Below are 27,936 nucleotides of genomic sequence, written 5' to 3'. Positions count from 1 at the left end.
GCGTTATGAAACGCGATACACAGGCGGTGCACAGGCCATGCCAGGCTGGGTTAATATGGTAATAATTCAAAACTTAAAATTAAATAAAGCCCCTTCGGTCGGGACCAGTGCGACTTCCGCAAGTGCATGTGAAACTTGTTCATTCAAAGGGTTAATTGTTGTTATTCGTGCGCGCGCATGCTGCAGGATAAACTTTCGTGGAAAGTGAAACTGTTGTGAAACGATCGGCCGGTCCTTCGCGCACCGCCGCCGAAAAAGGGGATGTGTAGCTGCTAGCAGTACCTCATACTTCATACAAGATAATCAGCATGGAGTGGGTTTTATGTTTCTTCTTGAGCATAAATATTGCATCCTTTCGTTCGTCGCGCAAACGGGTGGCTAATGATTACCCGTATGGGCAATATTAATGCAACCGCCATCGTGCGATGTGCTCTGCAGGCGGCGAAGCATCATATCAAGCATCCCTTCAGACGCGTGGCCAGTGTATTGACGTAACGTGATCGTGTCATAGATATGATTCACCATATTTACTCATTTGCAAGCTCACTCCCACAATCTCTCGCAGGAAGCTGGGTAACAGTTTTCGCCAGCTTTCAAGCGCCGCACGTGTTGATAGTTCAAAAGGTGTGCTTGGTGTTCGCTGGTTGCTGCATCGGGTACCCATCCTATGACGGGAAAGGTGTATCCGGAATGGAGTGTAAATTGATAGAAATTTGTACATGCTCATCTTTTCCATAAGCTACCATCTCGGGATGTATATATACCGACAGTGCAGCAGGAATGAAACCAATGATTATGCAATGTCTTTATGATTTGATTATACGATCATTATGATTGTAAAGTGTTATATCCGTCTTCAGCCGTACGACCGGTCCATTGGTCGGACAGGACGATCGTAGATTGCTCGGAAGAGACAGTACCTTCGTTCAGTACAGCCGGAGACGGTCGCCGGTGGATCAAGATATAACGTGAAACGATCGTTCAGCGGTGGTTCAGGCTCATGTAATGATGCTGCTTACGGTTTATGGATGGGTCACTGTGTGAAAGTGAAAGCAGTCACCGCCAGAACGGAGCATAGTGGGAAAATGTCAGCAGGAACCAAGGTCCGCCATAGGACGTCCTGTAGTGCAATGCCTTGAAATATGAGCTTAGATGAGAATGTATTATGCTTTAATTAATAGCAATATCAATTTTGTTGTAGTAATTCTATTTATTGCTGACGGTGATAGCAAAAAACTCATAAAAACATTCGTGAATTGTTGACTGTTTGTAGTTGCTCGATTGTCACTCATCGTAGAGGGTCACTCACCATCCGTCAACGACACTTTGCACGTGAAGACCCTTAAACCATGATCGTGATCCTTGTTTGACGCGGAGGAAGAGGTTTAAAAGGCAACATCAGTTACTGCCACCGACCGTTCCGACATGCCGAGTGTAGAGTGCCCTATTACGGTGCGGTTCAAGTGGATGATAGATACAGCTCGTCTTGGAGCATTCCGTTACGTTTTTCGGTATCCTTATCCATCAGTTCCACGGGTCAAAAGCTCGATCTGTCGTGTCGTGTCTCGGTGCGCTGGTGCGGATTTTGGCCGGCGTGCAGCCCGCGCCATGTACACAAAGACAACGTGCGCGGCACAGTCGTCGCCTCGTGTTAATCGGTTAAAGTGGGCTGGAATTCCTCTCGGCAATTCGTTGGCGTTTCGATGCCGTGGAACTTGTCATTAGCTTGTCACGGCACGAAACGGAAGATACGGCGATACGATTTCGATCATCCACCGGGACTGGATGGTTTTGTGGCACATTCATTTTGAAGGAGGCACCCGATGACTTTTTACGGAGATTACAAGAGGTCTTGGGTCGTGTGTAGCGCCCGATCGCCAATAAGGAAGAGGAGGTTTTTCGGGAATTTTTACGCTACACTGATGGCAACCGGTAAGCCGGGGGTGAGATTGATGATGACTTCATCGTTTGCGATCGTTTTGGTCGTGCGGGGGGGACACAAGAGGGGGTGTATTACGGTCGTTAGCGAACGCGTTGGACCAAACTGAAGTCACTCTCTAGATGTTGCTGCCGTAGCTATATCCAGTAGAATCTTTATCGACCCGTGACCAAGCGACGAGCGTGCCGTAATCGGGCTTTTAGTGTGTTTCTTGGTTGATGGTCAATGAAACTTGTGTTTTTTCCTCTCGCCAAGCCGATTCCTTTGCTTGGTTGGAAGCGCTTTCCTTAAGCAAATCAACGAGCAGATCGTCATCCATCATACACTGATCACGATGTGGGCAGGAGTTTTTTTTTTCGCCTACCACCACCGAACCCACCGAAAGGAACTAAAAGTAGAGGTTAATTCGTTTTTAGTTGCCATTTAACGGCTGTCAAATCAGCTGGTGCTGAAGCGGGGTGGTAAAATTGCTGAGGAAAATAATGTACTGTTGATGTGTCGAAGCCATCAACTCTCGCTCCACGTCGTTGTCGTTGTTGCTGTCGTAGCCAACGCAATGAAGATGCGCGATGACGCATGTGCCTCGTAGTGCATACTGTTAGGCGTTTATTGTAAGCGTGCTGTCGGCGCGGCGTATCCAATAGTTCAGACTGAGTCATCCGTGCATTACCTTTTACTATGGTATTGAGTTGCAATAGTAATAATCATTGAATTTTGATATTACTTAAAATAATAATAAGATTATTTTCTATAAAAACTATGTTCAAATGAGTGTAAACATGAAAGCATTTAAAAAGAGCATGTTTTATTACATCACTTTGAATTGTGAAGTGAATTTAAAATCATTGAAAGTAGAATTGCATTTGTGGATTCGTTCATTTCACCCAAAACTATGAATGTTTTATGCCGCACGGCTACAGCGGGTACTCTTCTGACGTCTGTGGTGATCTTGAGAACTGCGTCTAATGATCATTGGTAACTATTCCAAAATTAGTACCTCCGTACTACATGTGTTACGGAGAAGCGATCAGGCGTGGAAGATCATAAAACCAAATTAGATTTGGACATGGAAATAGGAGAAAGAAAGCATATGTAAATGGTACACCCCAAGTTCCATGTGGATGTAAGATATGGTACTGAGGGAAAGATGTGCAAGAATTTGCAGCTACTTATGTCTATTCTGTTGAATAACTGTTAAGATCGGTGAACCTAACATTTACTTTAGAATCTGAAAATGAATAGAGACGTGTTTTACAATCTGTAATGCATAACCAATTTTGTTGGTACAAAATGAATGATTTGGACAATTAATTCCGTTCTAGATCGAGTACTTCTACATGCTTTATTCAAACAAACCTCAACTAACTGGGGTTAATAGGCTATCACAAACATGAAACAACCCATTAACGCTTTTGGGTTGGAATTTTTAATTGACAATTTCTACTTTTTCTCTAATTCCTTACGAATGGATGTATGAATTACATGTTCCATTCATAAGATTGTGTTGTTTTTTGAAACCGGTGGGTTTCTTATCTGTACCTCACTGTAGCTTAAGTCTCTCTCCCTCTCTTCACAAGCACAACCGTTCGCTAGATTCTCTCTCGTTCTCAACCGTTGCGTGCATTCAAACGAAGACGGCGGCTTGTGTCATCTTGTGCCGTGGCCGGAGAGCCTCTAAGCTAAAACGACTTACGCAGGGAGGGCCGGCCCGGTGGTGGTACAGTCGTCGTGCGCTCACACACAGCGACGCTGCGACTGTAGTTGTGTGGGGAGAAATAATGGCTTTAGTCGCGACCGGGCGGCGCGAAATCAGTCACCAACCGTGGTCGTCGTGGTGATCGTACGAGCCTTGCCGTGAGACTCTGGACCGGCCGTCTTGGTTCGCTCGCTGCCATTCTCCATCTTCCAGTGCTCCCGGTACGAGGTGGTGTTGCGCGCGTTCCGTCAGTGCTCTGGGGGTCGCCCTTTTTCAGTGCAATTCGAACGGAGTCGAACGAAGGTTGAACCGCGATAGATCGAACGCGAGCGCGCGCGTGTTTCTTTTATTTTCTGTCGAAGGCAAAGATTGCGGCACGGAACGAGTTCGAGTAAGAACAGCCCTCGGAACGATTGCTGCTGGTGCTGGCTGGTGGCTGTCTTGTTGTTGTTGTTGTTGTTATTGTTGATGGTGTTTGGGTTTCAAGTGTGGGTTGGGTTCGTGGCTGGGCCTAGAATGGTGCAAGGTTAGCCCAAGTGTGTGTGTGTCCTATGTGTGTGTGTAAGAGAGGGCGATAGAGAGCAAGAGAAGCAACGAAAAAAAATGTGTGTTATGTTTACTTTTTTGATATTGCTACTGGCATACCACCAGCACATGCAGCCCTAATCGAGTGAGCCTAAACCCCGTAAAACAAAAATTGTACAAGAATCAATAGTTTGAAGTAATCGTGACTGCGTCGTGGTTCGGTGGTGAGCAGGCAACGGGTCGGGGATATAATTTGATATGTGACTTCGTGTTTGACAAGTTTACAATTGCGCCCAAGTATATGGTGGAGCTGTGTGAGCGTGTGGCCCTGCATACTGATCGTGATGGGCTCTGCCGTTTGTCGTGGCCGCTCTTCTCGATGAGTTAATAAAGAAGCTCGTGCAAGCGCAGCACCCCCCAGCCCAGTGAATGCGTTCGTGGCGGATTCCGTCCGCCGCGATAAGATAGAGGAAATAGATTCTGGCCCGGGGCTGGGGTACCACCCGATTGTGTGCGCGTGAGAGTGCCTGCGTGTATGCGTGTGGAATTTTGGAATGGTGACGAAGCACATGTGCAGCCGGGTGTTCGTTTTCCCCCCACTGGCAGATGACGAATGGCGAGGGTTCAATTCACAAATACATCACTGTATTGCCTACCAAACTGAACCATAATTTGAGAAAACCGAATCCGTCTAAATCCGATTAAATGATTTTAAAAACAAAAATCTCTTATCGGATCGAACACGATTTGTAAGCTAATCGTTTGGCTATGTTCACTGTAACTGTTGTATTCCTTCCCACCGGACAGGTCGCACGGCAATAAAACAAAATTTATGTGCGCCATTTAAAACCCTTGAAAATTATTTTCCCATAAACTGTTTCAACCGCCGCGTTCGGTCGGTCGGTGTGTGTGTGTGTCTGTAGTCGAGTGATTTCTATCGAGCCCCCCCCCCCCCCCTCCATTCCACCCCACGTGTACTTCTGCCAGCTACAACTCCAACTCCAACATTCGTCTTGTAAATCTTCCCTATTGGTTCGTTAGCGAACAACTAACCTTGTTAGCTCCATTCATGGTTTGCCAATGCCCTCTAGCGCATAGTTTTGTTGTAGTTTCGTTAAATCGACGCGATCGTGTGGCGCGACCGACCTCAATGTAAACCTGTCCCCGAGATATGGTTGAACGATCGACAAGCAAAGGGCCCTCCCGCCGTCGCCCTCTTGCGAATCTGACGAACGATTATCGATTGCGAACCAATAATTTTGCCCACTGCAAACGATCGATCACAGTGCGGCACACGGTCAGTGGAAGTGTTTAGTACCTCCATGGTGAACAAAAAGAAGAAGAAGAAAAACAACAGCTGTACGGAAGGGTGTTGTTTGGGCGCAGATTTTTGTTCGTTGCGGCCCCAAGTGGCGGCATAACCTTAAATGATGAAATCGGTTAAGATTAGACTGGTTCAAGGGTCTGGTAAGGGTAAGAGGTAGAGAAACCTTTATCTACGAAAGGCCATGGTCGAGCAAATAGGCGAAGAATAGCTAATATTTACTTGTTTGTTATCGCTAAAGCTTCTTGCCCCTTTTTGGCTGTGAAGCCTTCCTGTTTGAAACCAAAACATCCCTACTTCGGAGCAGAACAAACGCAGCACGTGGAAGGGTGCACAGCAAGCAAATGAAGTTGAAGGAACTTTCGGCACACTTTCTACACGGCTGAATGCGTTTTGTTTGATGTTGTTGGGGAAGAAAACGTCATGTCGCACGTACCGTACACCGGACACACCATCGGCTGCTAACGCTCTGGGTGTCAATTGCATCACGTTCACGCATCACCGAACGTACTGAACGTTTTGCTTGAATCATTTGAACAAGCTTGGAGCAGGTTCTTGAATGAAGTGACTGGATATACAAGGGGAGTTGTCGGTGTGCCAAGTCAGCTGGATCGATGCGAGCGGAGAAGTTGAACTTCTTCGCCACCACGACCTTGGCGGAGGTGATCAGATTCTTTGGAGAGCTAAAATTGTTTGTGACGAGGCAAGTTTGCCGTCCCGTGTCCGTGGTTGGTGCGTGTGTATACGCGTGGGCAGTGCTTGGAGGTGTTATTCGGTGTGATGCAAATTAAGCTCGCCCCCTCTTTGGCATGACGTTGCATGATAATGGGGCGAATGGTGAACGGCAAAAGACTCCGGTTACCCCGGTTGACAGTCCACAGTCGATCACCCCTGCGCACCGGAAAGCTCGATCGTACGGAGCGTGACAGCGTTCCGAAGGAAGCTTCCACTTTCTACCCCGTCGACAGCTGATGGGGCCCTGTCGATGGTGATGCATTCACGATTTGCGAATGCACACGATGCACTTGTTTGGGGACAGTTTGGAACCGTTTGCAGCAGTTGAATAATCGATTGACCATTTCCATTTCCTTGCCTAGAGGGGACGTTGTTTGTGCTACCGTATACGGGGAGAGCAAAGGCCTCACCGTCGTACCACAAGCCCATTCCATTCCAACAACGTTTCGCTACAGGTAGAGTGTGGTAGTGGCAGTAACACTTGTTTCCGAATACGCTAATTGCAACATTTAATGCACAGCGCGTACTATTTCGCCCACGTGCGAACTAGCGGAATGCTAAATGGAACGTTTGCTTAAGGTAGGACTGTTTTGTCAAGCAATGTAAGAACCAAACACCTTCCGTTTTGCGTAGGGCCGTTTGGTGTAGGCAGCAGTGTGGTTTAGCGTTGCCGCTGGTTCGTCTTTGTTTCATTAGCACGTTAAGAGTGGCTTTTACCAGGCAACTGCGCGTAAATTCCACCTTGCAACGCTAATGTTGTAGATAATTTCATGTGCAAAGAATGTGAATGGCATTCTTTGTACAGCACACATTGCTACAAGTACAAAGGGTACACTACTTTCGAATCACACTTGTCCCGGTTGGGTTTTGACACGAAATGCAAGAATCATCATAATCAAACTGCTGGCGCGGGACCATGCCTGCCAGAAGGGTGAGCTCACAGGAGAGCGTCGTGACCTTTGGCCACGATTACGTCAGCTCCTAAAGTGTGTGATCATCGTCGGGTCAGCCGGGGAACTAGACGGTGGCTAATCATGGGAGCATTACAATAAACCACAAAACAGTGTTGCAATGCTACTACACCATCACACTCTTTTGCCCTGTTATGCTGTATGCTCTAGATGTAACTGTTGCTGCTGGAGGGGAAGCGAAATATTGTGGCATACGGTAGCATGCATCCGTCAAGTCATTATGAGAGGTCTTTGCTGATGTAAAACGCAGTCTGCAGCGCCCTGTGGGTCGTGTGGAAGCAATATTACTATTGTTTATTGCCTTTTTTGGCACGTTCCAACCGGCACACGGCTGATGAGTTGCTGCGGCAGTAGTCTGGCTGCTGTCGCGAATTCTCTAAGGTCGGCAGGGTAATAAAGATGGGAACGTTTGCACAGCGTCTCGTCTTAATGTGATGCAAGCGTGTTTGAGATGGAAGCCGAGTAGCACAACTCAGTTATTGTTATTTGCTCTTAATTAATACATATTTTTTGTTCAAAGCAAGCGGATATATGGATGTTATTTGCTTTACCAAATATGGTGGAATTGGGGTTCGTTAGTAAATAGATGCATATTCAACGCCCATAGTAATATGAAGTGAACAGCACTGCACAGTGTTATTTGAGCTCGCTCGGGTCTCATTGCAAAGCAGGTGCAATCTTCACGTGGTAGGTTGTGCTTGAGAAATGCCAATTCGCCGTATAAGGTTCGGATGAACGTGCAAATGATTGAACAAATACGCAGTGATCCATACCAAAACGGGTGGCGGATCAAAATTCGTAGCGCTGATCTAATGTTTGCATAGTTCGTTTGATAGCAGGAACTGGCTTAGCTCCTCGCGAGTGTTCGCGGAAGGTGCGTCAGTTCTTTGCTAGATGTATGTGTGCGTTGTGAAAGATGAGTCAGTCAGCGGATCTCTAGCGCCGAGAAGCAGGGGGCTTTGCTTCAATAAATATCCGCAGCAACTGTGAGTGTCTTGCGCCTTATCAAATTACGGTGCCGGTGATTATCGTTGCACTTGGCCCACACTGAACTAAATTCGTTGAACCGAGAATGATGCCTACGCTGATAGGGGAGGACACGTTTTGATTCCCTCCGATCGTTTGTTTTGTTTTGATTTGGTTAAAAGGTAACATGTCCGGTTGGGTTAGCTGTTGTGTGTCGGTTTTGTCGATGTCGGATTGTGCGATCAATGTTTATGAAACATTAGACGAGATCACTCAATGGTCAGACCTTCGTTCGAGAAATGACGAGCAAAAAGGAACGTCTTGGCAGGAATAGAAATGACATTATCAACCGTGCGCTGATACAATCCACTTTTGCTGCGAGTAAGAGCCATAAACAACTCTCAATGTCAGCGTGTTCGAAGATTATGACTCAGGATGTGTTAGTGTGCGAGGTGCGAATAGCAAATTGGACATGGGTGTTTAGCATACGGCCGGAGGATGTACACACTTCTTCACGGCGCACAGCTACACATTGAAGGGGGGATGGTTGCTCTGGCAATGAACGAGAGAAATTGTTAGTGTGTTGGTAGTTAGGGGTGGATTGGGGCACAAGTAGCACGGGCCAACTGTCAACGCCACGTTTTGATAGCTCGCAGAAGGTGCACCTTTGTGTGGGGCTTTTCAGACTGTAGAGCGTTTCAGTTGGGGTAAGATATCATCCAGCTGTTGTGTGTGTGTCGTCGTACTTATGGCACGGGGAGTGTACCAGGAACGTGACTTGCGCTAGAGCATCTAAAGCTAGAGCGATAGGTTGGGCTTGTTTGTGTGGGGTTGTAACGCAGTGTTTTGTATTCCGATAAGTGCGAAGAATCAAACGCTCCAGAGAGGATATTCAAGCTGGATCTACAATTCTGCGCAGATGATTGATGTTTTCAGTCGATGGGTGGGCAATAGACACTAAAATCTTTTCATCGTTGTGATATTCTGCAGTACAAGTGCTTGTGACCCGGTGTGTCCCCTTGCCTGCTGGTAATGGGTTTGATCGACGATGACAGTTTCAATGAATCAGTGCACTCAAGCGCCATCATGTTGACCGATGAAAGTGATCGTATTCCGAGCACGACGCTCGCTGTGCTGCGCGGCATATTAGTGAAATCATTGTCCCGCGAGAATTTGAGCCTGACCGATCAGCAGCAGCTGTTGGGAACGCGGAAGGCACGCCATGTTCAATTTAGTCTAGGTAAGAATGGTTAACAGAAGGAAGTCACTGAGCTGTCGGGAATGTTAATTCTAAATCTATTCACCGTTCGAATGGCCCTTTCCTTTGTACATGATGTGTTGTGTCAAATGAAGACCATCTGTTTGGGAATCATCTCCAGCAGTCACGTACATAATTTAAGATAACGTTACTGTGACTGAACTCCTCACAAGCCGTTCTGGACAGATTGACAATCATCATTACCCTCAAACCACTGTTTGTTTGCATTGTCTTAGCTGTCTCTGGGACGTGCTGTGAATTTATATCGGCGTTTTGCACTAATCGATACTGACAGCAGAGTACCACCGTGTCGGCAATTATCCAGATTTTGCACAACCTGTCACAACAAGCTGTCGGCGATGTTGTTCCCGTATTTTCATCACAACTCTCGCATTAAAAGTTCATTGTTTTGATTGTTGTTTTTTCGCTCTTCTCTTCCCTTTCTTTCCCCGTTTTCGGCGCTCGTCATCTTCAGCTGGAAACAGAGATGCGACCGTACAAAAACAGTCAAGGCCGTCTTCAGCCAATAGAGGTAAGTGACCAAATATGGACAACTTCACCGCAGTACAAGCTGACAACGCAGGTTGCGCCAGCAGGTGATCTCCGGGGCGGATGCAGGACAAGAAGCTACGAAATGAACTCACGTCGTTTGAACTGGAATGAAGCTACTGTCCATTGTGAAGGGTTTTCCGTATAGTTTATCAGTGAAGTTAATTGCGCCAACGTTCAATGAAAGAGATGATGAAGCCTCTATCATAAGATAGACCCGCGCGCCCTTCTAATGATAGTGTTTCCTGTTCTTTATATTTTCATTTTCCATCGTCTACACATCACTTGTTGTGCTCGCTCTTGCACTGCAAACCGGGCTGGACCGTGTCCAGATCGACTGCACGAACAGTCCGTTGCGCACACTCTTCACTGGTTTGCTTGCGTCGGCGATGATAGCGTCGATAATGGTAGAAACACAGAAGGTATACTGCAGGCCGAAGTCGCGTTGCGCTCGTCAGTAGCAGCAAAGTCCTGGGTGTAAATGATTACCATGTGTTTCAACTACACATGGTTGGTGGTACACTCGAGCGACCATTAATGCTACGGCGGCAATGCGGTTTTTTACTGTTGTTGTTGTGGCGTGTGCTCTGACCACGTGTGCATAATAATAACATGATCGTTGTTTTTTTTGCTATTGTTGTCGTAGACGAACAACGGGATCCATGCGTTGTTCCTATTAACAGAACGTTGTTACTCTTTTCCCTAGATTACTTTTAATCGTACGTTAAGATCAACTAAACTCCTTCTAGTTGCTATCGATGTATTGAACTAACCCTGCGTGCCGTAGATTGTGCATAAGCCTTGGATATAACTAGCAGAAATGGGAAAGATTAATATGCAATAATTCGCGCAGAAAGTGTTTGGTTTTGCAATCAAATCTAATGAATTGTTCATCAATGATCTGATAGGTTCCACGATTTAATCGATCCTTTGTAATGAAAGATGCTTAATAAAGCGTAAAATTAAGGCAGTGTCCTGCACGCATACTTGCCCTCTCCGCTCCCCGTGTGCCTGTAATATTTTATATATCGCCCCCCCCCCCCCTCCCCCCTGAGAAAATGCATTGCTGCATACTGCTTTACTAACATTCAACCCTTTTTACTTTGCTTTTCGCCACCATCAATGCCACCCTTTCTCCAGAACTGCAAAAGGAACGTGAGGAACGAATAAAACAGATGAAGGAACGACAGAACGAGGAGCGGCAGAAGAAGCTCGAGGAGCTGAAGGCACAAGCACTAGCGGCGCAAAAGTTCCGCGAGCAGAAGGAGGAAGAACGACGCCGCCGGATGGACGACCTGCGGAGGCGGGAAAGTGACCGACGGTCACAGGTCGAGGAGCGTCGCCGGGCCATCATCGAGGCCGATAACGAGCGACGGGAGTACATACTGCGCAAGAACCAGGAGCGGGATCAGCGCATGGAGACGAAACGACGCAACGATCGAGGCTCGATCCAGTTCGCTTTCGGATCGTCGACACCGCGGATGATCGATACCAGTGACAGTGGCATGTGCAGCTCGTTCTGGGCTCATAGGAGGTAAGTGTCGTGCCCAGGATCCAGGGTGTAGTCTACTCTGGGCGATTGTGGCAGGATATCAGACAACGAGTAATCTGCTAACGACTTTCTTTTAACACTTTTAGAGCCACATCCATTACGAACGTAGCGTATACAGGGGCGGCATTAACGAGGCGTAGTTCCGAGCGCGAACTAACCGACAGTGCGTCGAAGAAACGAGCTACCTCTGCCAGTGGTCTCGACCGATCGACCGACGGTACGTATTCTGGATTTGAGATGATGGCGATCGCTGTAGTTTGTTGAACAGTCCCGGCGGAAACTGCAGTCGGAGAAGCTGCTCCGCAGTATTAGGTCACAAAATGCCACATGAAACGACACTCGTCGATTTCAACAACACATTCATCCATAACGCATTCTCATTACGCGTGGATGCGGTTAGTCCGACATCACACACGTTCCATAGAATCCATGTTCCTTTCGATGTGATCATCTGAGTCGTGGTGGAGCATTATCGTAGAGCTCGTGTTAGATATTATTCCGTTCCGTTTAGTGTAGATCCTACGGTACGCTGGTCAAATGTTAAGCTTTTGTAGGAAGATATGTTATTACGACGAAATGGAGATGTTTGCAGAATATCTTTACACAATTGTGCAACGGAGATTATGCTCTCCGTTTCATGAAATTTCTATTTTTTTTCTTCCTTGCGCTATGTTTAGTGGATGTTATCATAAATAGTGTTTCACCGTTTGTTCGAACACACGCAAAGAGTTTTTAGAGTGCTCGCTGTACCCCGTCCGATCGATAGTCGGTCATCAATCTGAAGTATCTTCCTTTAAGCTTCGCCTTATTGGTTTTAGTATACAACTGCTGCTGGTCGTGGTTTGCTTACAGTGATGTTTCTTTTTTATTTGGATAGGACTGCTGCGTTACATTAATGCAACTACAAGAACACTATGTAGTCTTTCTGACTATTGTTTCCATCCTAACCAAGCGTCTTCTATTTAGTTAGCGGTCCTCTCTTTCTGCTCTTAGCATACAATCATACGGGTTTCTTCTTTACCTATATTTTCTGGACGGTTTCCTATCCTTATGCTTTACAATGTTCGATACTGTTTAGCGTTCCGTTTCAGTTTACGAATCATTGAATGTGCTGTGATAATCAAACTTAATGTATTTCTCTTGTGTTTCTGTTAATGAGTTTCATACATACGCTAGCAAAACGTTCTCTACTTCCTCTTTCTCGGTTTGCGCCACATGTTAATCTCCTTTTTCAATTCTGTTCTCTTTCGTACATGATTTTCACACAACCCGCTTCAAATGCTACACTTCAAACAATCGGATATGCTCCTTCAAAATCACACCCTCCCTTCTCGTTCGCGATCGTTTCGCGATAATGGACAAAATACCCGGATGCTGTACTTGTCTTGTTGTTTGACCGATTTCTTACTTTCATCGATTGTTCTTCTCTGGGCACTTTTGGTGTCCATTGCTTCATTGTGGTTCCTGCTGGCCTGTGTTGACTGTCCCGTACCCTATTCGTATGCCATGGTGAACATTGAAATAACAAAACCCTCCCAACGGTGGCCCCCGGGCTGTGTGTTCGTGCCCACCCACAGACCAACGGCGAATGTCCAGCTCGATGTACGAGGTGTTCAACTGGACGAGCACCAGCGAGTGTCCGAGAAAGCTAACGTTCTCGCTGGCTGGGTCCGGCATCAACATCGACGATCCTCCGACGGCTGCCGAATATCAACCGGCAGCTTCGCGCAATTATGCTAGCGGAAAGGGTAAAGCCATCCTTTATGCGTGTTCTTGCGACTCCAATGGAAGAACAGCAATGCCTTCTATTTCTCCTTTGCCTTCTTTTGCATCCCTGTTCAAACGTTTCGTTTTGGTGTGCACTTTTATTTGTTTTGATTTCATTTTCAATAATCAGTTTCAGCTTCATTTCTCCCTTTTGTACATTCTGCTCTGGTTTCAACTCCTACTCATTTGTTTTTCTTTCATTTCTTTCGCAAAGGTTTTAAGTTTGTCCGCACTGTTATATACATTCGCATCAGTTTGTTACATCTCTTTTAGTTTATTCCGCACCTTACTATTTTTAGTTACACCATCTGTTTGTCTTTTTAATTTTATTCCAACATTTATACTGCTTTACCACCTCGTCTTTTACTCTTTCGGTTGCAAACATGTCTTTGTTACTCTGGTTATTCGCGTTGTTGTGGTTGTTGTTGTTGTTGTTAAATCCTGTTTGCCTTCTCAGCATTTTGGCGCCTGGCTTTTGTTCTCCAGTGGAATGATTGTAAATAAATAGTTAGTTCAGTTAGGATGTTACCATGACGTTGTGTTGACTGACGTTTTGCTCTCATTTTTTGTTTGGGTGTGGCTGGTTTTTGTCGACTAGCAAGTTGATTCGTTCTGGGTTTGTTTCTATTTCTCAGTGAAATCTTCTGTACTCAGTGAAGCTTTCGCTTGGAAAGTACCTTCCGACGCTCAATGTATAAATGTGGAATGAATGCTTTGTATTTATTTACATTCAGTCGGATATTATTATAGCTTATATAGCGCATAAAACTATTACGAAGAGCGTTTCTTCCTTGTTCTGTTGTTCTGTTTTTTTTCTTTTCTTTATGCAATCTTTACTCTTACAAACTAGCACACTTATCCTTTCATTTATGTTTTTGTTTAATGTTTGTGCATGTTTGAACGCCATGATGAAAGTGAATGTATGTTATGTTTGTGGTTCAACTAAGTAACTATATCTCAAACTGTGTTCTTTATGTTTACTTCTTCTAAATTGAATTTGATAGTTTTTGTTTTACAAATTGGCTCTTAACGTGAATTGTATGAATTCCTAGAAGCATGCTGTGTTGAATATACATAAATAACTACTATATTACAACTTTTGACTACCAGTTGTTGTGATATGTTTAACAAATTTTCCTTTTCCAAAGTCGACTAAACCCCAAATTGTGTATAACACCACTGCAAAAATAACAAAACTCTTTCGGTGACTAACGAAAACTTCTCACATGAAGATTTGTTGACATATAATTAAATTCATTTTTGTCTCTTTCTGTCTTTTTCTTTCCATGTTTACTTTTTCTGTGTTATTTCTTCATTTCCTTTCTTACCCCTCCATCCCTCTGCCACGTTATGTGTCTCTCATCTCGACTATCTCTACTACCTTTACTCCAACACCACGTCGAAATGCAACGCTTCGGCAACAACACACCTGTTTCCGGTGGGTGGTTAACGATAAACGTACTGTCCGGCATTCTGTCCGCACACATAACTCATACCTTTCTTTCTTTCTTTTCTTTTCTATGTTCTCTTGTTTTTACTAATTTTCTTTTCACGGGGTTTCCATGCCGGCCACACATACTGATTGTTTGTTGTCCATCGAACCGATTTCCTTGACATCGGTGACACTACTTTTGTGTTCTTCCCTTCCCTTGTTTTTCCGCCACTCCCCAATCCACTCCTTTCTACTCTTCTTCGACCTCTTTGCTTTCTTCTTCCTCTGTCTCTCTTTCTCTCTTTCTCCCTATCTTTCTATCACTTTCTCTCTGTTTCTCCTGCAGACGATACAGCAGAAATGAACTATCAGCGCACTGTCAATCGTCGAAAGACCGATCTAATGCCTACCATTCCTAGTCCTCGTGATAGCTCTAGATCGTCTCTCGGTACACACACTCCCAGAACACCAGGTAGTATTTTATTGCTTTGGCGTACGCGTCTACTATTTTCTTTTTAGCATATTTGTTTAGTTTTGTTTATGCGTTCTGTTTTCGTTCTTGTTCGGTTTCGTTTTGTTCGGTTTAATGTATGTTACCTTGTGTTGTCTTTATGCCTGAAACGCTCTTTTATTCGTTATGTGCCATGTTTGCGGCTTTTCAAAAGTGCTCTTTCCTAAGTTATCCATTATGTTTCATGCGATTTTACTACTTTATCATTGGCAAATTGTATATTGGCATTCATTATTCAGTATGATTGATTTTTCTCAACACAACTTTGCATGAGGGCCATATCTCACCCCCCACACCTAGTCTTCCGCTAGTCTTTCGGATTGTCTCGAGCTCGTTCTTTTTTCGGTCTGCACACTATCGCGCGTACAGAAGAAGAAAGTCATCATCGTTGTACAACTCTTACCACATGCTTCTACTTGTGTTTGCTTTTGCTTCACTACTCTACTGCCCTCTTACCAAACATACCCGCTTCCGTGCGATGTACTGATGTATCGGTTGTGATCGAAGAAATGTTATCTTAAGTGCGGTTATCCTTTCGTTCGGATTATCGATCGCTCAGCTGAGTGTGCATGTGTTGTTTTCTGCATGTGCGCGGGTAACTCCAGTCTCTCATCAAGCCGTAGAGCGTTACTTTTGTGGATCATCAGTTCAATTATTTGCAAAGTAGTAGTGGCCTATAGATGTTGTTTACTGCCCATCATACCATGATCATTCGCGCTCATTCTTCACTACATCTCTCGTTACACGATGGCGGCACCCACGTGCTGCAAGACGGACAAAATGTTACAGTGAAAGGAACGAAATCATTAGAACATTGGAATTTTGTGCATCGTATTTTGTAGCAATGGTTTATTTTATTGATCGGAGTTTTCTTTTTGCTTTTCTTCCTTTACCTTCTTTTTTTATTTGACTCGAAACAAAATATATTTCAACTCAACTCATTGCTCGTCCTCTCTGCATGATGATGGCTGTCACAAAATACACACACTCATCATATCGAATATTAACACTAAAACGCATAATCCCACATGAACGCCCACATACATACACACACACATACAATCACGTACCCAAATACTTCTCTCGTTCGACGATGAAATATCGATGGATATTCTGATGTTTGCCGAATTGATGCGCCCACCTCACCTCTACCACCGCCACCTCCGTTACGGCACACACACACACACACAACCACCTACTCCCACTCGACACACGAAACCCGAAAATGCGGACATACCACCAACCAAAGGCCGAGCGTTCTCGATGACACGCTTGGATCAGCTGGCGCAACCACGACGACGCAACGGCGAGCACATCAGCGCGATTCTGGAGCGCGAGCGCCGTCAGGCCCTGGAGCTGGAGAACCTTACCCGTTTGTCACTGTCCTCGTCCCGCTCGTCGCCGACCGGTAGCGGCGGCAACAGCAAGCGAATGTCGCGCAGCATGTCTCAGCTGGCCGGCAGCGGTGCAAAGTATCGGAACCAATCGCAGGACTCGAATTCCGGTCGCAGTCCCGGCTTCGGCGGAGGTCGCAAGTCATCGTTCAATTCGTCGTCAATTAACAGTGGCAGCACGTCGCCCATGCGTCGCAACGATACCTCCAAGAGCATGTCCCAGCTGAACACGGCCGGCAGCACACCGCGCATCACCAAAACCGAGCGTCTCCGCCAGCAGTACCACCACCATCAGCAGCAACAGCAGCATCACCAACAGCATCAGAATCAGCTCCTGGTGACGAACGGTGGGTCTCAAGCGTCTCGCTCAGTCTCGATAGCCTCGAATCAATCGCGAACCGAATAAGTGTGTGGGATTGGGACAACAGCAACATGCTAATCGCGGGCCCAGAAGCTATTCCCTGGCGGATGGGGGGTTTTTCAAGATATCCTTCGATTTACCTTTGCTAATTTTTGGCTACGCATTTCTCTTGGGAGGTACCGATAGGGGTCGATGGGGTTGCTGCACTAACGGGACTGCTGAACTTTTAACACGTACAATTAAGGCTACAGCACCTGCTGGTGGTGGTTGTAACGATAACCATTGTATTGCTGTGAAGCATTGAAGCTCAGGTACTCTTCCAGCAAGATGCCTGGTGCTCTTCAGGTTTATGATTCTTCAGCCTGTGGTGTATTGGCAAAACAATAACTACACCCACATACACATTCACCATCAACAACCTCTCTAACACGTACTATAGAGTCAACACGCTCGTAGTGCCTCTAACTCTAACTCTAACATCTCACCGGAACTTAACTCGTTTCATTAGACCTAATGATCCACATTCTAATCCACATTTTAACCTAATCGTACTGCAAACATCTTATTTTTTCACATCTTGCTTGGTAGTAAAACGATGCGAAAAGCTCATCTCTTCATCGCATTAAACCTTCATCTCATGGCTGCTTATTCGTATTCTCGCCTATTGAATATTACTTCGTTTGTTGCATATGTTAAGTGACACGTTGTTCTGAGGCCTTTCGCATTCTGTTATGCTGCAACTGTACATACTACTTACATCTACTGCTCTTTCAACCTCTTTCTGGATGTTTTAAAGCAATAGATAATTTTACAGTGTTATGGTTTTTTTGTGTTTCAACATTATTACTCGCTAATACCAACAAACAATATACAGCTACATACCTACACACATGTACATACAACTCATTACCTCCATCTGATTATTCGATGTTCTCTTCTTTTCTTTTCATTCCTTCCCTCTCTCTCTCGCTCGCTCTACAAAACCTCCGAATAAACCTCCTTTTCGATTCGTTGTATCGACAATCGTCTGTATTCTTGGCCTAATTGTGTTGCGACTGCCCTGGACGTAACACACGCATCAAACGCCCTAACAAACAACCTCTTCGCACACGTACACGCAAAACGCAACAATGCCGCTAATGGTCCCATCTGTGTCCGTGTCTCCATATGATCATGCTGTGTTGTTACGTTTATATCTTAAATATTCCTGTTAACAACCCTCACACCTTCCCCACCACCCCTTGGCTACGTTGTATTCGTATCTGTGCGATGGATTTGTGTGTGCTTGTACGTGCGTCATGTTGATGTGGCGGGCCGTACCTCTTTCTGTGGACGAAATGATGAATTCTTCTGGCCGTTTGGGGGATGGAAAATACACAGGTCTTCGTTCCGGTGAAATGACGCCCACCAGTCTGAACACTTCGCGGCCAGGAAGTGCAATGTCCAGCTCGACGACCGCGTCCGGTATCGTATATCGACGAACCCTGCCAGCACAACGTAAACCACGACCGGCCAGTATCGCCGTCACGGGCGTATCTGCTTCCGGCCTGAAGGAAGGTTTGTGTGTTTTTCTTTGTTGTTACGTTTTAATCCTCACGTTTTCTCTCGCGATCTTAGCGCGTTCGTCGCTCCCCTCTCCCCATTAACACGATTACTCCACGTTACTCGCCGAAGAATGAATGTATCACCCAATAGCGTCAATTGCACTTCAATTGTAAATATACAATCATATCAATGTCTGTATCCGTTGCTAAACTGTGGAGCGATTTGGCTAACTAACGAGTAAATTGATTCACAATTAATAGTTATAAAGCTCTTCGATATCTGTTGCGAAATCCAACTGTGTAGTAATATTTCATTGAAGCTTTCAAAATCATTTGCCCACAAAATTGTAGATTTGCACTCTGAACAACAACTTTCATTCGCCAACAACTTCTGCCAATATACCCCAACACAAGGGAACTGAGGATGGGAAACTCCTTCGAGTCTAACTATTTCTAAACGAGCTTTGTTTTAATTGCTTATGGTTTATTGAAATTTGCAAGGTGTCAAAAATTATTAAACAATCAAACATGGGCTTTTACAAATTTTGCCATTTCGATTATTTGCTTGTTTGCAATTCTGTATAATACTAACACTTCCCAGTCAAGTTCCATTGAGGGACAAGAAATGATTTCTGGCGAGGGCTCTTTTTCGCTCGTGAAATCCACGGTGGTAGGAATCGGAAGGTCCTGTACATTACAACGATACTCATTCAATGTGTTCTGGTTCAAACCCTTTTGCAGATAAACCTCCACTCCCAAAGACAGGATCCGGCGCATCGACCGGCAGCGGTGTATCTAGCGCGACCAGCAAACATCGGCTATCGAGCGCTGGTTCCGGCAGCCTCACCACGACCCCTGCAAAATCCGCATCCGGCACGGAAACGCCCACGAAGAAACCGTTGACGCTGCATTCGGCAGAGAAACGTTCCGCGGGCGCGAGAGGTGCCACACCGAAAGCGTCCTCTACGCCGCTGCAATCACCTGGACCGGAGAAGGCATCGCGCAACCTGCTGGATTCGTTGAAGAAATCGGCCGATGGCCCCAAGAAGGTCCCGGCGTCGAAGACTCCCGCTCAAAAGGATGATGCAGTGGTGGTGGAAGCCAAACAGGAACCGCCGTCGGTTGCTGCTCCCAAGGTGGAAGAGCTGAGCGCCCAGCAGGAAGCGATCCTGCAACGTGACGATGGCTCGCAGCAGGCTTCACTGGTAGAGGTGGATCAATCGTTCGGACAAGAGGAACAGCCACAGCAGCAGCAGGAAGAGGTGGTGGTTCCGGTGCAGCAAGAAGCTCCGGCACCCGCACAGACAGAGGACGCTGAACTACCAAAGCAAGCAGAAGAAGCCGTTACGGTGGAGGTAGTAGAACAAGCGCCAACCACGAAGCAACAACAGCAAGCTCCATTGGAGCAACAGGACGTTAGTGCTGTTCAAGCAGCAGAGCCTACAATGATGGTCGCGGAAGAGGTACCAGAGAACGTTAACGGTAGTTTAACTGTTGAAGTATCTGGGGCCGGGGCTGACGCAATGACCGCTTCCATGATCGCCAAGCGCATCAACACGGAGGAGGAAGCAAAGGCTGCACTGGCCGAGCGTCGTCGTTTGGCGCGCGAGGAAGCCGAACGACTGGCGGAACTGGAGCGCAAGCGTATCGAGGCCGAGGAGCAGGCCGAGCGGCAGCGCATCCTGGAGGAAGAAGAGCGCCTGCGCAAGCTGGAAGAGGAAACGATCCGGCTGGCCGAGGAGCAGCGGCGCATGGAGGAGGAGCGGCTTCAGCAGGCCATCGAGGAGGCACGCCGACGGGATGAGGAGGAACGCAAGCGGCGCGAAGAGGAAGCTCGGCAAAAGGCGGAGCGCGAGGAGGCCGAGCGTAAGGCGCGCGAGGAAGCCGAACGGCAGCGCGTCGAGATGGCCGAGCGGCTGAAGAAGGAGGAAAAGGAGCGCGAGGAACGCCGGAAGCGCGTTGAAGCAATCATGTCCCGTACCCGTGCCAAGGGAGCAGCCAACAACACGCCGACAAAGGTAAATTGCCCGTAACACGTGTGTGAGCACGTGTTGAAAGTGTTGCTACAAGAGGAAATGCTTAATGATATTGTGTTTGATTTTAGAATAACGAAGACGACAAGGAAAATGCCATGTCCAAGAGCCAGATTGTACTTTCGTCCACGCCGGCCGCCCTACCAACCGGTACTGCCATGTCCGCATCTACCATATCGATGACCGATTCGTTCATTGCGTCCGAAATTCGACAAGAGCAGCAGCAGCAGCAGCAACAGACCCAACACCAGTCCCTGGAACAGGCGATGGAGTCCCTGTCGCTGAGCAACAACAACACCACCAGTAGCAATAGCAGCAGTAGCAGCAGTGACACCCTAGCCAACAGTAGCACCATTAACAACAACATCAACAATAACAACAACAACACCAACGGCGGTAACGTGCAGTTCGACAAGTCCGTGACGGAGAAGGAGAACCTACTGCTCGCCAGCAGTACCGCCGGTGCCGCCGTGGTGGTGGCTAACAACAATCTCAACAACGGTAGCACCAGCAATGGTACCGTGGTCGAACCAGCCACCAACGAGGAAGGCACTAACGGCACCAAGGGTGAGTCGCTTCTACTGACGACGAACGGCAAATCGGAGCAGCAGTCGCCAGCGATGATGGCGAGCAGCAATGGCAGCAGCAATGCCACCACAGCCAACAGCACCTCGGACCTGATCATCGAGGATGCGCTGATGGGCCAAACCAACGGACACAAGAACGGCACCATGGACAATGTGTTGTAAGTATTCGGCATTCATCACCGATGCGGTGCTAAAAAGGGAATGGTCGGGCATTTAGCAGAACAAACTTAGCGGGGTCATTTGCGCAACATGTGTGTGTGTGTTTGTATGTGAAGCTTTGCTTTGGAACCATGATTGTTCCATGATCTTTCCGGCCAATGAGGTTTTATGAAGGATTTGTTTGGTGAAATGTGGCAAACCAATGTGCTTTTGAGACAAAATTTGCAGAAAAAACAAAAAAAGTGTTTCGAAAAGTTGCTTCCAATGGTTGATAAGCTTGATTAAAGCTTCAACCTGAGCTGAGCTTAGCTGTGGTATGATTGTTTCGTCGTTCTTGGGTGCTTTTGAGTATGTGCACTTTTTTAACCGTCTGTAACTTTTACCTCTTTTAGATTTCCGCGCGTTTCCGACATCTGATTGTAAAGTTGAAGGAAATCCTGTACAGTTGCCGAGATGATTGTAGCCACAACCTTTCCACCCCTTTTTACCATAACCAACAAACCTGCTAGTGTATGTACATCCTGTGTGTCCTTGTGCGTGGTGTTTTGTGAACCACCTGGAATGTGCAATATCTTCCAATCCAAGGGAATAAAGATCGTGCGCATACAAAGGAAGTACTAATGTGAGCAGATATACTTTGAATGTTTCCTCTTGGTAGATGCAAGCTTCCCGTTTACTGTTCATACTAGTTGTTGATCACCAAAGGATTTGGTTGACATATGTGCTAACTGTCCTTGGTTTTCTTGTCTAATGTTGATTGTTGCCGGAATGTAAAAACGTTATAATCGCAATGAAACCTAAATAAAATATATTTTTTAAAAAGTGATACAGTACAGAACCCTAAAACGTCGAGAAAACACTAAACTAAACCACATCAACATCAAAATTTAACAAAACAATACCTATACGTTATCATATAGTGTTATCTATTTACTAGTGGGATTGTTTTCGAACTTTATAATTGCATGTATTGTTTATATGTTTTAAGTTCCAATATTTCTCATAAAAGAGGATCATTACAGCAGCGTTTGGCGCTCATCGCCTTTACGTGTGTGATCTTGATTGTCGTTTTGTCTGCACTTTTACCAATGCTGCAACTTTAACCACACGTTTTGATTTACATCCCTTTCCTTGTTGAGTCAACGAAAAGCATCCTAAATCTGCATCACCATTAATTACACCGTTTTTGTTTACTTTCTCACCTACTCGTCCCGTGTTTTGCCCTTGCCCCTTTCGTCCCTGCCTACCCAGTGCTGTGAATGATTCGATGAAGGCGCAGACCGTTCCGACCGAACTAACTAACAATTTCTACACGCCGAAAAATGGTGATCATCACCAGAACGGCGACAGCAGCGGCGACGGCGCTGATCGGGACGCATACCCTTCCTTGATCGAGCCGAACACTGCCGGAACGGAACAGCAGCAGCACTGCTCGTCCTTTGACTCGTCTGGCACTGTCTCCACTGCCACGACAGAAACAACCATCGTTATGGCGGACGGTGCAAGCACCAATGCTGACCAGCTGATCGATTTCGCTAGCTTTTCCACCAGCGAGGAACCGTTCGGCCATTCGATGCCTCGCGATGCAAGCGTCAGCGATGCTAACTTCAACCCGCTTCTCGCCTCTCCCGCGTTCGGCGGTAGTGTTGCTGGTGCTGGCAGCGAGAACGAGACGAGCCTAGCGCAACATACACCCCTCGATGTGCATAACATATCCAACAACAATAGTATTAACCCCTTCTTCACTGTGAGCGATCCCGTGCTGCTCGACAGCAAACGACGAGAGTCTGGTGGAAACGATGCACCCGAAGCGGTCCTCTTTGATCTAACCCTTGATAACACCGGGAACGGCGGCAGCAACAACAGTATCACTAGCAGTCCCTTTTTCAATAACAACAACAACAATAACACTGCACCATCATCCAACAACACTCCCTGGCTAGTCTCGGCGACAACCGACGGTCAAGAGAATCGAGGTAAATAGGGCAGATGATGATGATGATGATGATGAAGGACGAGAGCCTGGAGCCTGGGCGTTCGACGGCATTAAAACCCTTTCCAATTGCCCGAGTTCTGCACTGGCCATTTTGCTGCATTCTGTCTTCTTGATTTTTGTCTCATCCTTACACATGCACCTTTTTGTTAGAGCACGTGGAACGCGAAGGAAAATTATTTGTGTGCCATTTTTCCATTCCATTTTGTTAATTCGCACATTCGCACTAGTGTAGCGTGTTGGATTTTAGTGGTATTTGTTTTTTTTTTGGGTTTTTATTAGTTTTTGAAAGGGTAGCATTTGCTTATTTGCCCCCTATTTTGGTTCTTTTACTACGCACGATGGGCTAAATTTGTTTCGTAGTAGGCTTAGCAATTCGATTCATTTTGATTCGCTTTATCGTAGCGTGTGCCTCAGTTTATGTGTGTGTCTGTGTGTTACTAGTACATTTGATTTTGTTTCTTTTACATCTTCATACACATTTACGCATCACGAATTGGCTCTCTCAAACACCTTTACACACGAAACCTGCGATCGGCACCACGGGTAAATCGCTCATTGCCATCCTACTGAAGATAGTAGCAAATCTTTGCTAAAAGGGCACTTACCCATCGTCCGGAACGTCCGGATCAGCCCGGCAGGAGGGTGGCGGTTGCTCTTTACACTCGCACTGTCTATATTAGTCACACAGTTTGGGTTTTATTTGTGGTTGAGCGGCGACGAAGACACGACGACGACACCCGACGGTGGCGGGATAACGCCATCAACTACAGCAACGGGTTGTTTCATCAACTAATTTAGCAGAGCTTTTCAGTAGGTACAGATGCGGGTGGTTGTACTGCCCTGTTCCCCCCTCGTCTCTAACCGGATTCGAATGGAGTGATCTTCCAATGATATCTTTAAATAAAAAAAAAACATTTTTAATGCCCCCTTTAATAAGCACAATACCACCAGCCATGTTTTTAACACATGTTTGTAAAGACCGAGTGTGCTTTTAGTCTATTGTTTTTCCGTCTTTATTTGATCTAAAGTGATGATATTCGTTGGAAGGGAGAGGGACCAATACATCGTCCTCCCCGGCTGTAGCTAATGTGTACTTTGTTCGTAAAATTGTTTGCTATTTTTATTCATTTTTAATTACTCTTCTTCTTCGTCAACTTGCACGCATACAAATTCGTTGTTGTAGCTTAGGGAATTGAAAACAATAATACTAATATTTCGAACATTTCTCATACTCCCCGTTGCAGACTTGTCGCTCTTGTGAACGAGTAAGGTGTAAAAGAAGGCAAGCAAAAACAGTGCGCACCCGTGTGGCAGAGCTAATCAAATTCCGACGGGCTGAAGAGAAGATTGTAAATCCGTGTGGCACACCTCTCTGTGGTCAGCAGTAAGAAAAGAAGGAAGTGATCGTCCAGACAGCAGCAGCAGCTGCGCGACAACAGTTGCACACGTGGGTGCACGAGTGCGCGCGCCCGAGCGGCCAATGTGAAGGGCAACATTGTTCCATTACTGCTACCGATCGATCGATGTGTTTTACCCGATAGTCAAACATAGCTAATATATGTGAAGTGAAGAAGTGAAGTAAAGGGAAAGCAAGGAAACCCCAACTAAGCAGCGGAATCGCGCGGAACACGAGCCAGGGCACTGATTGGAAAAACAAAAAAACAAAAAAATGGTTCGCGGCCACCAGGTTTCTGTTTCGCTGTAGGATAGGTAACAAAACAAAAATCTAATGAAAAGCTGTTAAAGGTTAAAGGTCGCCGGCAAGTGGAAGGAGAACGGCACGAGCACGAAACAACGGGACGGAAGACGTAGAAGGCGTGTAGAAACGAATGATGAAAAGTGAAATCAGACAAAAAACACAGACAAAACAAATATCTAACGTATATTCACGTTTATCACGCTGAAGTTACACTTGTGCATCAGGATAAAAAAACAAAAATCAAATTGTCTTATTATTATGATAAGGGGATGATACTGATAGGAGCATCGAAACTGACTGAGGACATATGAACAGACCACTTTATTTGAGAACACCTCCAAAAACACTCCCTGAAAAGCGGCACTCCTCCACTTCCTCCTCTTGCGCACCAGGTACAGTAGTAACCAGCAAGTCGAACTCTGTTTGAGGGAAAACATAATTTTACTGTGTATAGTTTAGAAGAATACGAACAAGGAAACAGACACAATGATACACGCTTCCCCCCCACCCGTAATGCTACTTCCCATACGTAAGCTACAATCTAAAAATTGTAAATTTATTATAATTCCAACATGTGCAAACAATTTTGTCCGCTACTGTGGCCAGTGCGCATCGGCTGTTACTGCTGCGCACGTTCGAAATGTTTGGTACACGTGTCATGTACCTTCTGAAGCATCGCGATACACATCCTACCTTTCAAGTAAGACGTAGGACTATGTTGGTAGTTTATGTTTTAAAACGTTCAACAACTTATCTGTTTTCTCAGTTTTTGTTTGTTTTTTTTTTGTGTCTGCTTACATTTCCGTCGAAGTGTATGACCTTGAATGGCGTATAAATTGTGTATTATAATTTATGTGCGTATGATACACCATCATCATCATCATCAGTAGGGTTGGAAGGTGTAAAAAGCACACGCCGAGCGTAGTTCTACAATTGTTTGTAGCTGCGTAGATTAGGCAAGCCCCCCAATATATCCCTTCTCTACTCTCTTTAGTTAAGCGTGTTCGATCGTAAGCCTTTTTTCTAGTTTCATTTTATCAACGAGTGCTACAGTTACAACTTAATCGATGAATAAGTCAGTTGCGAGAGAGAGAAGAGAAAGGTAGAAGTGAGTTGTTGTGAACACACATCATCCCCCCTTATTAACTACACATTTGTTTTTCGTGCGGCACATTATGTGAAAGCCGCTTTGGTGTACCGTGAATCGCGCAGTGTTTAGTCAGTAATTTGCAAATCAAAACGTGTAAAGAAAACTAATAAAAATTCAACATTAAAAGACTTATTCAAAATGAAGCAAATGGATACCGTGTAACGACATGCTGGACATTCTTGGAAGGGAATTAAAACACACACACAAACACAGAGGATAGAGGACATGAAATGTGCTTTTAGCAAATGCAGAAGAAATGCAACAAACGAGAGCTAATCAAATCAAGCGGAGGCGCGCCATCGGCGAACGTTTGCAATCCCCTCCTATCCTGGTGCGATAGGGTGAGCTCTAAGGGTGTGCAAACCATCTTCACCGAGCGGAAGCGTTGCAGATTGTAAAAATGCAACAAGCATAAAAGAGGGAAGAAACCAATTGTCAGTGTTTGATAACGCGCAAGAGAGGAAGTGTAGGGCCGGGGCCGATCTTCTTCTATCTATGGTACCGGTTTAATTGACTATTTGATTAATAACTGATTGACACAGCAACGTCAAAACAAAAACCTATCTAATTCACACCTCGTGTGTCCCGTGATCGTTTGTGATCGCCGGTGGAAAAAGAAAATACAAGCGAGAGGATCCCATTTGGAGCAGCAGAAGTGGTGCAATACAAACACAAACACATGGCGGTAGTGTTATACTATTACACGCAGCTTTGTTCTTGCTTACTGCATAGGACCCCTATTGCGCACGTTAGCAGAAATGGTCAAAAAAAAGGATACGAAGCAGGCCTTGGAAAAGCCGGTAGCCGGAATATAAATAGCATGAATGTGTGGTGAATGTACGTGAGAGAGAAAGGAAGAAAAGCGAGAGAAGCGAGAGAGAGATAATCCTAGTATTCTAATCTGTTAAATTATGATGTATAAAACAAAACAAATTGTGCTGAGGATGAGCGTGTCCTTTGTAAACATCCACACAAAAAACACATACAGCACACACTGAAACATTCACACGTTTACTAAAGAGAGAGAGAGTGCGAAAAGGGTGAAGCCGGCGTTCCTCCCACCAGGGCAGGAACAAATGGCGGAGAAACCCATTGAAGCGAATAACTAACAGCTTACACACACAAAAAAGAAAAGAAAAAAGGTACACACTCACACTCACAGCGAGAAAGATACACGCGCGTACAGTCTAGTTTAAAACTAATCCTACAAATAAATGTGTTAATTTATATGTACCACACACACACACAAGGAGTTACTTCTTTGCCTTTTTGGAACCTTGGCTTGCCCCGGTGTTCGGTGTTCGGTGTAGAGTGTAGCGAAGGAGGGAGGAGTTGTAATTGTTTCTTTCGTTCTTTTAACAGCAAACAAAAGTCAGTAACAGGAAGAGAGTAGCAAGGACCAGAGAAAGAAGCAAATAGGACAAAATAAAAATCAAAACTGCTAGAGAGAGAAAAGAATGCAGGAAAGAATAGAACGAGAGAAGAGAGAGAGAGAGCGAGAAAGAGAGTAAAGTTAAATTATTCAACTGTATGTTTTCCAATGATAATGTTTTTTTTTTTCTCTTTATCTTATTCTTTTTTGCAATAAAATCAGAAGAATAGTAACAGAATTTGGTTCTCCTTTGTTTGTGTTTTTATGATTTTACTTTTAAGTTTTTATTTACCCTCTTTTTTTTTAGATCGATGGAACATGGAACATTTGCTGGACTGCTGGAGTAGTAGTAGGTCAACAATCAAAAACTGTGAAAAGTTACCAATAAACTGCAAAGGAGGAGAAAAACAGAGAAC

The 27,936-nt window shown here is 45.5% G+C and overlaps 1 protein-coding gene across 50 annotated transcripts in view; it reads left to right on the top strand.

Annotated features, from left to right (window-relative positions):
- Positions 1-27,758, top strand: part of LOC1281862 (protein split ends) — a 98,026-nt gene extending 70,268 nt beyond the window's left edge. For 9 of the 50 annotated variants that reach the window (XM_061649235.1, XM_061649234.1, XM_061649229.1 and 6 more), the window contains 12 exons: positions 9,890-9,946; positions 10,296-10,385; positions 11,104-11,497; positions 11,602-11,732; positions 13,093-13,263; positions 15,061-15,186; positions 16,475-16,966; positions 18,361-18,537; positions 19,266-20,542; positions 20,629-21,302; positions 22,555-23,279; positions 24,544-27,758. In XM_061649235.1, the coding sequence (XP_061505219.1) occupies positions 9,890-9,946; positions 10,296-10,385; positions 11,104-11,497; positions 11,602-11,732; positions 13,093-13,263; positions 15,061-15,186; positions 16,475-16,966; positions 18,361-18,537; positions 19,266-20,542; positions 20,629-21,302; positions 22,555-23,279; positions 24,544-24,560 (4,331 nt within the window). In that variant the 3' untranslated portion in view covers positions 24,561-27,758. Of the gene's footprint in view, positions 1-3,564; positions 4,027-9,136; positions 9,397-9,889; positions 9,947-10,295; positions 10,386-11,103; positions 11,498-11,601; positions 11,733-13,092; positions 13,264-15,060; positions 15,187-16,474; positions 16,967-18,360; positions 18,538-19,265; positions 20,543-20,628; positions 21,303-21,695; positions 22,130-22,554; positions 23,280-24,543 lie in introns of those variants that run through there. The other 41 variants (XM_061649244.1, XM_061649243.1, XM_061649238.1 and 38 more) reach the window with 37 other exon arrangements.
- The last annotated feature ends 178 nt before the right edge of the window (positions 27,759-27,936 follow it).

Source organism: Anopheles gambiae, chromosome 2, assembly GCF_943734735.2.
Source record: "Anopheles gambiae chromosome 2, idAnoGambNW_F1_1, whole genome shotgun sequence".
NCBI classification, from domain to species: domain Eukaryota; kingdom Metazoa; phylum Arthropoda; class Insecta; order Diptera; family Culicidae; genus Anopheles; species Anopheles gambiae.
Note: the sequence above shows the minus strand (reverse complement) of the source record. Positions and strands in the feature narration are given on the sequence as shown.